Source organism: Chaetodon trifascialis, chromosome 10 (genome assembly GCF_039877785.1).
Source record: "Chaetodon trifascialis isolate fChaTrf1 chromosome 10, fChaTrf1.hap1, whole genome shotgun sequence".
NCBI classification, from domain to species: domain Eukaryota; kingdom Metazoa; phylum Chordata; class Actinopteri; order Chaetodontiformes; family Chaetodontidae; genus Chaetodon; species Chaetodon trifascialis.
In genome coordinates, this window is record NC_092065.1 from 1,803,343 (window position 1) to 1,817,201 (window position 13,859).

The 13,859-nt window shown below is 43.9% G+C and overlaps 1 protein-coding gene across 1 annotated transcript; it reads right to left on the reverse strand.

Annotated features, from left to right (window-relative positions):
- Positions 1 to 376: 376 nt before the first annotated feature.
- On the reverse strand, positions 377 to 13,667 carry tes (testis derived transcript (3 LIM domains)). The gene is made up of 7 exons (XM_070972279.1): positions 13,476 to 13,667; positions 10,071 to 10,156; positions 7,704 to 8,268; positions 6,676 to 7,287; positions 4,947 to 5,162; positions 4,667 to 4,825; positions 377 to 1,976 (listed from the first exon to the last, which is right to left on the reverse strand). Exons 1-7 carry the CDS (start codon positions 13,500 to 13,502, stop codon positions 1,785 to 1,787), a joined length of 1,857 nt encoding a protein of 618 aa, XP_070828380.1. The 5' UTR covers positions 13,503 to 13,667; the 3' UTR covers positions 377 to 1,784.
- Positions 13,668 to 13,859: the final 192 nt, after the last annotated feature.

Sequence of the window (13,859 nt, forward strand, 5' to 3'; positions counted from 1 at the left end):
TTTAATGGAACTAATGGAGGTATCATTAATGTTATTACTTCCACCTGTGCTTTTCTAGTGATGGCACATCAGAATGTTTGCTGTGAAAGATTTCACTTTTTTCCATAAATTTCTGCAATGGCTGTATGGTATGGAGCACATCATCAGTCAAGCTGCCACATCACGTTAGCTGCAAACCTTCACTGGCTACGTCGCGCCTTGCAGAGTCCACTCAACCAGCGAGGAGGGTCTGCTGCTTCAACATGTGCAAAAAAAACTTCACCACCCAGAGAAGACGACTCATCAAGCATGAGTGAAACGCCTGTGTGGGTGGACCAGAGAGGGCTTTAATTAGCCGAGGAAACTCTTATAGATCAAAGATTACTGGAAAAAAAATCATTTAAAGTGCAGTTTATTGCTTGAAAGGGGAAGTACATGGCACAAAGGGAACAAAAACTGTGACACAAAACTGTTTTATGTGAAGCAAATTCCAGTGTTTTTCCTCAATTCATCAAGTCCTTCAGTGTTTTGCCAAACCTGTCATTGTTCCTATACAGCAACTTTACAGTGTGCACATCCATCTGGAGCCCAGTGGATGATCTAAGTCGACTTGGACGAAAACTTACCTCCATGTGTTAACTTGTCTGCCAATTCCTAAGTAATTACAGAGGGAGAATCCACATTTTCTGCCCTCCATTATTGGTTCCTTCAGCTTTTATTCCCCTTTCATTTACATTGAATAACACATTTTTTTTAAATTTTGCTTGCCATAATACTTATTTATTTAAATCTATAATTTTTATGTGAACATGAGAGACCAATTTGTAAAAGCCAATGCAGATCAAAATAAAGAATAAATAACTAAATGAGTCAAATATTTGTGAAGATCATGTTAAAGCTGCGCTGGACATTAATGGTGTTTAATCAGTCTAGTTTGAGGCGTTATTGTACTGCATTGAACTGCATCACTCAGTGTTCCCAATTCATTAGATAAGAGTTAATGCAATCCAATATCCTTTTCAATAATCCATATTCTCTGTACGATTTAGCCGCATTAACACACACACAAATGGAACAATATTCCTGTCATACACTTGTCTAAATACCACCACCATATGATGGCAGCTAGTAGCCGAATATACTGTTATCTGATTTGGGGCAATTTACTTCCAAACCTCTCAGCTAAATTCAGAAGGTGGAAATTCTCACATCACACACACAAAAAAAGGACTGCTGCATAATGATTGGATTGAGAATAATATAATTGATTTCAGTTTGATCTGCAGCTCACTGGAGGCAGATCAACACCAAACCTGGTTAATACTGCTCGTCATATTGCTGCATAGAGGAGAGTGAATCTCAGTAGTTTTTATATGAAGGAAGCAGAAGATGGCACATTCAGTCCGCACTAACAGTTCTTTGGGTTACAACAGCGCTAATCACACAGACACAGATTTAAGGTTAAAAAACTGGACTGACCAATACAAAATGAATCTCATCAGTAAGAAAAAAAGAGTTGAAAGAAGACGGCTGGTTTTAAGGCAGAGGACAAACTGGAAGGCAGATGTGGGTGTCTAGCTGCGACAGATTTATCAAAACTGTGGTCTTCCATTGACAGAAAGAAAAGAGCGGCCTGCTGCACATGGACTCACTATTATTGCACGTCTCTACATTAGAGGGATCAGGCACTATAACCACAGTCCATCATCTGACTGCACCAGTGTTTGTTTTCCCTGCTCTGGTTTTCGTCGAAGCTCAGTCTGTCGCGTGGTTGTGGAGAAGATGGAGGGCCTCGTTTTGGCCCTCTAAGCCACGGTTTTCTTCTTGCACTCCACAGAGCAGAAGAGTAAGCCCTGTGCTGCCATGAAGCGTTGGCCGATCAGGCACTTGGAGCAGCCGGAGCACTTGAAGCACTGCGGCTCGGCGTGCCAGTGGTGCTCGCCGTAGGAAACTCTCTGGGCCTCGGGCTCCACCGCATTCTGGCAGGCCGAGCATTTCTGGGATGAGGGAGGATATAATGGCGTCAATGCACACAGTTGACTCTTTACCTCGATATTTGACATTTTTCACTTTTCATTTTCATATTGCTATTCACACTTTCCACTTTGGTTTTAGTCATTTAGCCTTTTCTGAGCACACTGCTGCAAAAATGTAAATCCTCTGTAGCTCCACTGCAAGTATGAACATAAAACAAGCATACACAAATAACACAGACAGCAAAACAGCACAACGTGCACCGATATATTTTTTTAGTTTTGAGAAAAAAATTCCTTTAAAGCCAAAATGTGAATGAGCTTCATGAGTCCAAAATCCATTTTACACTTTAAAAAAGAGTGGAGCTATTTTCTCATCTTTGTAACCAAGTGGAAAGTCGACCTTTATAACTTGAAGGAAGCAGGTAGTTATCATTTATGCAGACACAGCCAGAAGTGAAGGCGAGTGTGAAGTCAGATAAAAAACAGTGGCTTTGCGGGGGATTATGTTGGATAAATCATGCAAACATACGCCGAGTGTTTCACATTCTTGACTTTGGGTGGCCAGCGTTCATTTACAATCTTCAGTCTCTTTTATCAGTTTCACACAGGGGTCTGATGTGCACCCGCATGAGACCCTTTTACTCCAAATCTCATGACCTGTGATAGCCTGTGTCAAACTGACAACACAATGCAGGCACAAGAGGAGGGTCAGGCACTTTGTCAGTGGTGGTTGTGTAGAATGTCAGCCTGACTTTCATCATCTTTCAATTTAAAAATAAACACTCAAATAGCAACCTGGGGTATATTATCACACACACACACACACACACACACACACACACACACACACACACACACACACACACACACACACACACACACACACACACACACACACACACAGTGAAACAAGTGTATTTATCTAGTTTTTAAGGAAAATGTTTTGTGTACTCCAATGATGACTCTGCCCAGCCTGCTATGCTCTTGTGCTTGTTGATGTTACCACTGGGATGTTACTATTATTAGCAGAATGAAAAAAATCCCATCCTACATATGGTGACATTTATATGAGGGAAAAATCCACACGTCTTTCTTTGACATCATTGCCAAAAACATTAATAATGCATGTGCCTTATTTGATACCGCTGACAGGCTGTCAGCAGCCCCTGAACGTCTGCACACTAAGTCAGGCAATGAATTAGCCTGACAAAATTCACAAAACTAAACAAGCTGTATATATCAGGACCTGTGTCCATGTTGTGTCCATTTAAAAAAAATTTCAGAAGTGTTTTCAACTGCATGGCATCAGAGCTTCTGTAAATAACTGATATCAAACCTCTCCTTTTTAAATGAATTTAACTAAAAAAATCATTGAAAAGGCTGTTTTTCTACTGAACATTTTTCTGATCCTTAACCGTTGTTTTAATGTGATCTCAATTCCAGTCGGGATCACCCCATCACTGTGACTGATCTTGAAAAAGCTTTGAATGACAACCAGACAGTGGAAAAAGTTCAGTCGTAGTATTATTAAATCTCAGTGCTGCTTTCAACAAATTACTAGACTGACTTGGAATCTGGATGGGACTCTAAACTGGTTTAAATCCTGTTTGAAGGACAGAGATTGCTTTGTATCACACATCTGAGTGTACAAAATGACGTGGAGTTTTCCAAGGCTCCATCCTCGGGCCTCTTTTGATCTACATGCTCCCACTAACTCTGATTATTTAAAACCATGACACATCTTAGCATAACTACAGTCCCATACAAACACCGAGTCAGAACACTGAACAAATTAATGACTGGAAGTACCAACTTTGTTATTGATTAAACAAATGAAAATGAAATAACTGCTTTCAGAGCAAACAACAAATAGTCAGCTTCAGTTGCTAATGTTAAGGACACATAAACCAGGCCGGAGATTTTGGAATCACAAACCTAAATCTTAACATCCACATTAAGATAATTACAAAATCCACCTAATATCAACTTATTAATATATCAAGAATTAGACTTGTCTCAGCAGAAATCAGGAAAACTAGTTTTAACTCTGTGTTTTTATCTTCAGAAGGCTCAACCACTGTAACGTTGTCTTACTTAGCTGGTCCAGGATGCTGCTGCTTGAGTCCTCAATAAGACCAGGAAAGCAGATCACATCACTCCAGTTCACAGATCTTTCCACTGGCTTCCTGTTTCTAAATGAACTGATGTTAAAATACCTCTGTTGATTCAAAAGTGCTAAATGGTATAGAGCCAAAGTACATCTCTGGCCTCTCAAGATGGTCCGGGACAGGTCTGCTTATTGTCCCTAGAGTCAAAACTAAACACGGAGAGGCAGCATTCAGTCTTCATGCTCCACATATCCAGAACATCATCCCTGAAAGCTTGAGATCGGCTCCAACTGTCAGCTCTTCAGGACTTAAGACCTATGACAGGACTTGTGTCTGCCGCTGCCTTTTATTCAATTAAACTTGGTATTACTACTTCTTATTTTGCACTGCACTGCAGCTTTTATGGAATTGCCTTTTTGTTGAAAGGAGCTATACAAATAATTGCACCTTACCTTATAGGTCAGAACAGGACTTAGGGTGTGAACTCTCATCAGGGCCACTCAAGCTCTGAATTGCAGATTGGAGAAGCGCTTCCAACAAACAAATATTGAAATTTCAACTATTTAAGCAAACTGAAATCCAGAGAAAGAACGTCTGTCTTACCACAGCATAGTTCTTCATGTAGCAGGGCTTGCAGACAGGCTTGTCCTTCTCCATGACATATGTCTCTCCAGCAAGGATGCAGTCACAGTCAAAACAGCAGAAGTGCTTCAAATGCCAGTTCTGGCCCTCAGCCTGAGTGTACTCATTACTGAAGATCAGCTGTGGACAGACACACATCAAACTGTAGACTAAATAGTGACACCAACCTCAAAATTAAACAAAACTACTAATAACATCCAAATACTTTTCAAATAACCTAAATAAACATATCCTCTCTCACCTCATCACAGCCTCCGCAGCGTGGCTTCTCGCTGTCTCCGTAGTGGCGTCCACAGTACAGCTTGCCTTTCTTCCAGAAGTAGATCATGTCCACCAGCAGCTCGCTGCAGGTGCAACACACGAAGCAGCCCGGGTGCCACATCTTGTCGTAGCCGGCTCGCTCGGCGTAGACGGCAGGGTCACCCAGACGCATTGGCTGCTGGCAGTGATTGCACGACTTGACGGGGAAAATGAGAAGGTAGTTGGTGGTGGATTTTACTGGCAACATTAACAGGCAATGTCCACAATTTTCCAATGAGATTGTGCTCTTCATTAACTCCCTATACGTATATAGCTAATGACAACCTCTATTTTCCCAGTAAATCATCATTTAGACTACAAAATGTCAAGTTCCCAGAGCCCAAAGTGACACTGTGTACCATGATATGGAAATGCATGAACAAAACAAAGCTGCGTCAGAATAGTCAGGTACATCCTGTCCTTCAAAAAAGATCTCTAACAGCCCCTTTAGATCTAACAAACAACCATTATGCCCTTCCAATGCTTCTCAATAGGTTGGCACAAAGGGTAATATCCTTCTCTTTGAGTCAGTCTCAGAGTCAAGCAGGGTCTCCTTTGGTCTGACAAAGGAAACATTTAAGCTTTTTGTCTTGGATCACAGAATTATCTGAACGACACAGTTTACTGCAGAGAATTGGTGGTTTTCTCCTTTGTGAAACAGAGGCATGGGCCCTGTGACCTGTCCATGAAGATGACTCCTGGTGGAGTTAAGGTGGAGGCAGAGATGAGTAAATACAAAGTCATTATGACACCCTGCCTTGAGAGAAGAGTGTGTTCTTGACATTGTGCAGTCATGGATACAGTGAGGAATGAAGAGGGAGGATACAGGTATGAGAGTGAGGAGGAAAGGATATGAACAACAGAGGAAGATGAAGACTGGGAGTTTGTACGAGAAGGGAAAGAAAAAATACAGGAAAAAACAGAAAAACTGAAAAAATGGTGCTGACTGATGCCCTCACTTCAACACTGCTATTCTTCCATAACTCACTGCTGCTTCTTGTTTCAATATCAAAATGCTTCTTAATACATGCAGCAGGATTAGAAGCAGGAATAAATCATGAGGCTCTGCACAACAAGAATTAACCGACTGCACATGGTGATGAGGAGATTTTAAAAAACTCCAGTTGTGACTCATGACCCATTGTGAATTATAATTTAATCACCATCCATCATCCTGAACAGGGAAAGTGGAGTTAGAGCTGGTCTCATGGCTCCACCTAGTGTCCTATCTTAGAGTAACACAGTGTTTTCTAACTATTCCTGACAGTAAGGCACTGAGAAACCTGGTGAATTTACTTAATTACTGTAATTTACACGTCAGGCTTTACATACAGCACACTTTAAAAGTCAGAAAAAAGGGGTAAAGGGGGAGAAAATCACTCTGGTGGATTTACAATCTGTGACGAGGTGTCGCAAGCAGACTTCATTTAATCCTGCTGCATCACGTTAAAGAAACACTCTTTGCACTGATTCATTGTCATTTTCATGTTTTCCTCCCTTTGGTCGTTACATTTCTAAAACCATTCACAAGACCCTTCAGTTTGTTACCTGCACTCCAAACTAGCTGCTGTTTCAGTAAAACTACTGTCATTTCAAAAAGCAATGTTAATTAATGTAATTGAAAACTAACAACATATTTTGAAGGTTTTGAAATTCACACAGAATCTTACAAAGGTCTGCTGTGGTAGTCCAGCTTGCTGAGCTCCAGGGACACCCATGGCTCCAGCAGTGGCAGTAGTACCCATGGCTCCACCAGTTGGTCCAAAACCTGCAGATGCTCCAACCCCTGGACCTAAAAGTGGTCCAGCACCACCAGGTCTAGGTCCAGCTCCACTACTTCCTGCTGCAGGTCCAAAGCCACAACCAGCTCCAGCAGCAGCTACAACCCCAGCACCGGCAACTCCCGGTCTAAACCCAGCCCCTTCAGCTCCACCACCAGCCCCAGCGACAGCTCCAGGTGCACCAACCCCAGGTTCAATCCCTGCCTGTCCAGCACCAGGGGCACCTCCTGCCGTGACACCAGCTCCACCCTGCCCTCCTGTCTGAACCAGAGCCATCTGTTCAGGCAGCATGACATCTCCGATCCCCAGGGCCTCATCCTTGTACTTGCGGACGTACTGCTGCATTTGCTTGACCTCGGCGGGGCTCAGCTCGTGGCACTTGGACGGGTCCTGGTCGTGCTCGGGCAGCTGACGAGCCATCTGCTGCCGACGGTAAGCAGCTCCCTCTGTGCCGGCCACCGGACGTTTCTCTGGTGGGAGTAGCTCAATGTAACGCACTGCCTGGAAGTCAGAGGAGGAATCAGAAGAAACTAATCAGCTCAGATGGGATGAAGAAAAGACTGTGAAGGATAGAGATGAGAAAAGAACACAGAGAGCGAGTCAAGGGAAATTCTTGTAAAAAACTTTTGAAACAGGATTGTGGTGAGAAAGGCGTGCAAAACAAAGGTCCTCAGATAAAGTTGTAGACTAAACAAACAGAAACATGGCTTACTACACAAGTTTTAAAGTTCTGGTAGTCCAAGCAGGAGGTGAGTAAAATGGTGAGAGCTGCTGACATACAAAACCTTTTCAATTACCATTTATTGCCATTATGTATTATAAGAAGTTCTATACGTGGACTAAATCGACTGATATCGGAGCCTCTTGTGGACAACCACCTTGATGAGAAGCCACAAAGTCTGAGTTTGAACTCTTACCAGATACTTGTTGGCTACTGGTGGTGCCCAGTCATAGGTGACAGACTTTATTGGCACATCTTTAGGGACTAGTTCTGCACTGGCTGATGTGGCCCTGACAGCAACCGGCACTTTGTTCGCCTTGATAGGTGTGACGCTGGCTGGTACAGGCTGAGCCTGAGGCTGAGCCTGAGCGTAGGCCTGAGCCTGGGCCTGAGCATGAGCCTGGGCCTGAGCATGAGCCTGGGCCTGAGCATGAGCCTGGGCCTGAGCATGAGCCTGGGCCTGAGCACTGCTGGGTGCCGCGCCTGCAGCGGATCCAGCAGGCTGTGAATAACCAGCTGCAGCAGAGGGGGGCACCAAGGTGGAGGGAGCACTCGGTGGTACGATGTAAGCCGTGGCAGGGCTGGGCAGAGTGACGGTCATCATATTGCCCTTGTAGCTGGGGATGCCGTCCTTCTTCAGCTTGGCGATGAGGCCGGTGTACTTGGTGTCCTCAAACAGCTTGCCAACCTTCTTGTTCTCCTCCGAGTTCATCTGCACGTTGTGCTCCGTGAGGCCACATTTACAGTTTCGACAGATTTTTCTGCAGATGAGAAGGAGAGGGAAACATTTTGAACTTGGATTTTCACAATGTTTTTCAGTGTGAGAGAGGGAAAGATTGCACATGTATGTGTTGTAGATGTACAGTCTCGTGCTTTAAAGGACCAGTGTGCAGGATTTATTTTTATTTTTTTCGACTGGCAGTCCACCGCTCCTGGTCTGCCGTGGAGGAAGGACTGGCCATGGATGGGTCAAAAAGCGGGAAAGAATTTCACAATTGCATGGCGTGTGCAGTTTCCCCCCTCAACTATGCATGTTGTGTGTAATGTGACAAATAAAGGAATTCTTCTTCTTAGTGGCATCTAGTGGAGATATTGCAGATTGTAACCAATTGAATAATCCTTGTCTCACCCCTCCTATTCCAGCATTCACCTTTACCTGCTGTAGCCGCCAAATTTGTGAAAAATGCAGAAGGCTCTCTAGAGTCAGTGTTTGGTTTGTCCATTCTGGGCTACTGTAGAAATTAGTTCATTTCTGTGTATTTTGTACATTACTGTATATTATGTTACTGTGGAAAAGCCTCTGATCTCTTTAAGTCTCTTGACTGCATTGTATTGTATTTTTTAAGTAAAACCTCTTTTCTTTAGGACAACAATCAGTCTGCGACACCACTACAACAAGCTCAGTGTTCAAACAGCTGCACATTTCACATGTCTCAACACAGCCTGCCTCGTATTTGTAGAGCAGCTATGATATAATTTAGGACTGTTAGACATGCTTCAGCATGACCAGGCCCACAGATTTCCCTCAGCGGAGTCAGGCTGTTTGGGCCTACTTTGATTCTTATAGGTGAGAACAAACAGTAATAATGAAAGTTTTCATATTCGGGAAAAGTCTTGTAACCTGTGTAATGTGATGACTTTGAAATGGTGTGTGGTATTTGGCAAAATATATTCAAATATGAATATGCAGCAGATGTTTCATATCTTTTATGATGTGGAAACCCTTTACCTGCAGAGAGCATTCAAACAAGGCCCATACATACAGGATATAGTCAAACACTGTAGATCCCCACAGACTCAGGATGGTAAACAAGGCCACTGTCTGGCTGTAACAGCGCAGCATTCCTGGCTGGCCACTGCCCTGTGGTGGGCCTTTGTGCTGCTGCTGCTGCTGCTGCTGCTGCTGCTGCTGCAGTGGGCATCGGGGCACCTGGTGCTGTCTTCAGCAAAACTAGCCAAGTGTGGCTGATTGTCCAGACAGAAGAGAATTTCATGAGCCACTGGTCCAAAAAAATGCATAAACTGTGACAGACGGCGGGACACAGGGCGGAGAGCCCTGTGCGCTCAGGACTTTTTTTTTGTTTTTTAACAACACTAATGTGAGCATCTCTGCAGAGGTGACCCTCTCGGCCTCCAATTGGGTTTATTTTGTTGATCCAGGACCAGAAAGACCCACGACAGCCTGATATTCCCACTCTCTCCATCCCCTCTGTTAACAATAAGCCGATGGGACGTGGGACTCGGCTGTGCTCAGGAACAGCATGTTCCCAGCAGGCCACGACTCCTGCTGCTATCAGATATTTTTAATTAGGCAAAGAGGAAAGTGATGTAACTGACCAGTCTGGCCCATAAATGGAACTTTTACTTGCTCTTCTTGCGTGATTCCATGAACAATGTGCTGAATGAGGATGTGTTTCTTTAATGTCCCGCTTCATAAACATATTCTAACATAACCTGGCAGCTGCCCAATAAAACCAGTATTCCACTAAGTAGCTCCAGTTGAGGATTCGGTGCTTTGCTTTTGTCATGGATGGAGGCTCGTTCACTGTGATGCTGTACAAACCTCCAGAAATGCAGCTCGAAGCCTTCGCATTTGTCTTGGCACTTCAAACAGGCTGCTCCGGCGCCGAACTCGTGGCCGAGGGTCATCTGCGAACAGAGCACACGAGATTTCAGGCGCTATCACAGATTCGCTTTGACTGAACACAAACGCAGGGCTTCCATTCAGCGGCTCTTTGCTCTTAATGAGCTGTTCAGCTGCTGGACCAAGATCACGTCGGGAGTGTGACAGAAACAGCGGACAGCTGATAAATCTGGATTGAAAATGATTTAGAGGTAAAATGAGCAACAATAAGAGACACAGGATCAGGATAAACAAGCGATTTCTGACAGCCAGTTTTTTAAATCACCGTCAGCCTTCTTATCTGTGCTTAAAGTGGTTTTCTTTTCATCTTTAGAAACATTTCAGCAACATTTCTCTTAAATTCAGAATCTGGAGACTCTGCTGCTCTTCTGTCCTCACTGTCTGCATCCTGTCCCCTGACCTTTCCTCATGTCCACCTTCAGCCATTACTGCTGCTTATGACCATATATGGTCAACTATTCAATGTTGTTGAAAGCCTCGTGGGATCCCAGCAGGCACACCTTTTGTCAGAGGGATGGTTTTGACCCAAATGGCACTCACTCCTCAGGAATGCAGACCGTGACCCCCGTTTGTAATGACGTCGGTGCAATGCCGATATTTCCACCTTCCAGAGTGGAGAGATGGCGCTCCACTGGGAGCCATTCCGGAGCTTTACGGCGTGATTCGTTATGATAATTAAAGTGACAAATACGTGAATGAATCTCAGTTTTTTCATTTATGTTTTCTGGATGAAGACTCACTTTTTTACAGGCAGCATAAACACAAAGACGCCACAGAGGAGCTTTGTCTGAATAAAACTGCTAACATTCTGGTTAAAACTATCCGAGATCAAAGATCACATAAACAAGAGAGCAGACACCAAAGGAAGCTTTCGGTACATGGCGGTTTTTGATCCTCGGGACACCAAAGAGTGCTGTAGTTAGATTCCCTGACCCTCCTCAGACTGCTGTGAGTTATGTACTTGTGCTCCATCTCACTTGTAAAGTTTGTGATCTGTCACTTTCAGAGGATCCGCAGAGTTCATTTCGGACGAGACCATCAGCCAAATGCCTCCCATGCAAACCTAAGTGTTGGGATTTAAAGCGAGCCAAGACAAGTGCTCACTACTTGTGGAAGTCTAAATATTTGTCTCAGGGTAGTGAGGATGAGCGGCCGTTTTTGGCTGAGCTCGCTTGCTGTGTGCGACTTTTCTTTAAAACAGTTTCACAAACTGCATTGGCGAGTTTGTGACTAAGCCTGCAGGGTGATTCATGCCGATGACCGCACTCTGTTCAGACATAAAACACAGTTCAGGTCCGATGAGTCACATCCATGAGTCATTCTGCAGCAGGCCAGAGCTGCAGACCGGTGGCAGCTGTAATGACGGAAGTCTACTGGTTATGGAGCCATTTGAATCTCAGCAGGCCACCTGCTGTCAGAGTGTGAAATCTTGCTTCTGCTGCATCGATGAGAAGCCAAAGCTCACATTCAAAACTCTCATCTGCAGCATGAATGCAATGTCTTATTTCTAATCCAGTGCTGCAAAATGCTGCAGCTGATGTGACAAATTCCAGGAAGCAGAGTTTAGTTCGATCAAACTTTTCTACATCTAAGAAGCGCTGTCGTACTTCACACTGCAGCAGCCATTTAACACTCATTTCACAACATTGTAGATCATGAATCCACACACACTCCTTCTTCTGAGAATCTGGGTGTGGTGACAATGATGAAAATATTAAATCAGTCTAAGATCATCAGTCCTCATCTGTGGTTTCAGTCCTGCCTCCTCGCTGTTGTTTTGTTTGTCTACTGTTTGGATTTTTTTTTTTTATGTGGCACTTCTGTAACAATCTTTCCAGTCCAGAACAGAGAAATCTAAAGTGTATTTGAGAAAAACAGGGAAAATCTTTGCTTATGGGAACTTCAGTAACCACTCAGGTGTTTAGAGAAGACTCCTCAGAGCCCAGCGCTGCTGGGAAGGATCACCACAAGCAAGCCAGCCTGCACACAGCGCACTCACAGCCACATCTTATTGCCTCTGCCGGCTTTCTGGAAGTCCACATGAGCTTAATTGAGCATGATATTACCTAAACACACAGGTTGCTTTTCTTGCAAAGGGCAGTTACAGTTTGACAGTAATTACAGCAGCATCTCGCTCCACCGGCAGCTGCTGCAGACTTATCTCCTCTGGGGATTAAAAGCAGATGTCAGACCGGGTCTGTCTGGGTCATCCAGCTGCTCAGACCCACTTTCCAGCCACGGCTTAGTGTACATACTGTAGAAATGGGTATCATGTGCTTTAATGGGGCTGACTTTGTTAAGTCTCACTGATCAGCAGTGAGCAAAAAGATCTGCAGACAGAGGCTGGTTAAGACCAGAAAAAGACTCAAATGAGACCTTGTGGAAAGAAACAAAGGCTGGTGAATCCTGAAATAGCAAATGATCCGTTTTGGGGGGCTTTTTAGCCTTTGTGACAGGGACAGCTGAAAGGATGACAGGAAATGGGGCAGAGAGAGAGGGGAAGACACACAGCAAATGAGCCACAGGTGGGAGATGCATTGGGATAACTGTACCTTCTAAATGTAATCCTGCCTGGCACAGTAAAACCACACTTTCAGAAAATCAGCTTAGCATTTTAAGTCATAGAGCAGACTTAATAACTTTAATTCTCCCTTGTACAACCAAACAATATTATAAAACCTCTTAATTTAATATCTTTTTGCTGAAATGCTGAAGTACATAAAGAAGAATGCAGAGCTTCACTTCTTAAAAGGACTATTGAGAGCAGCTCTACAATTCGGCAGCTGTCTAATTCAAACAGCAGCACTTCTTCTTTGGTAAATCAACTTTAACAGCTGGTTCTTATTTCCAGTCAATGATTTTCGCCCTGGAAAACAGAGCTGCTGTCGGTATGAAGCAATGTGCGCTAATACTAAAACATTAATATTGAGTAAACTTTAACTGTTTCGCGCACGATATCCACAATAATACAACACCCGAACTTCGCAGCGTCTTCTATTCATTTGCTAATTATTTGTTAAAATGTTAGAGAGCTTGTGAGTTTTGTTGATTGGCAGGGTGACACCGTCTTGACAGAATTTCAAACGCAGTTTGGCGTGGAGCCCTTTCAGGTGGAGCATAAAGGAAGTAACATTACGCTTTACTTCTGCCAAGACAAGTGCTTGTTAATGTCTATCACCTATCAAGACAGGACGCTCGCAATGAAAGCCGAAAAGCAAACAGCAAAGTCTGCCCATGATACCGACGTTTCCTCGCCACCTGCCCGTGTTAGGCACACCTTTTCAGGGCGTTCCCCGGTCAGTGGGGCACAGCGAACACACTTACCTTCTTCACTTCCTTCTCTATCTCCATGTTTGTGTCTCTCAGGGAGAACTTTACTCGGCCCGGACGAAGCGAACACAGGAGCCTCAACTGAAACGGCTGTCAAAGCCAAGACCAGATTAAAACCGAACAGGGGAAATAATGCAAGTACCCGGTTTACTCTCCGCATTCCCCTCAGAGGTTCTACTGCGCACTGCGGTTAAGTTAAAGATTATCAACGACATGATTTCCGGTAAGGGCTTTCAAAGTAAAACCCCTGTTTAGCAAGGTCTAGCTAACGGTTGGTGTCATTAACAAACCAAAGCAAAGAAACTGAGTACACCAACTAAGCACTGAGATGTGTGTAGAATTTTTAATAGAAAGTTTAACATACTTTTTGAAATAAGT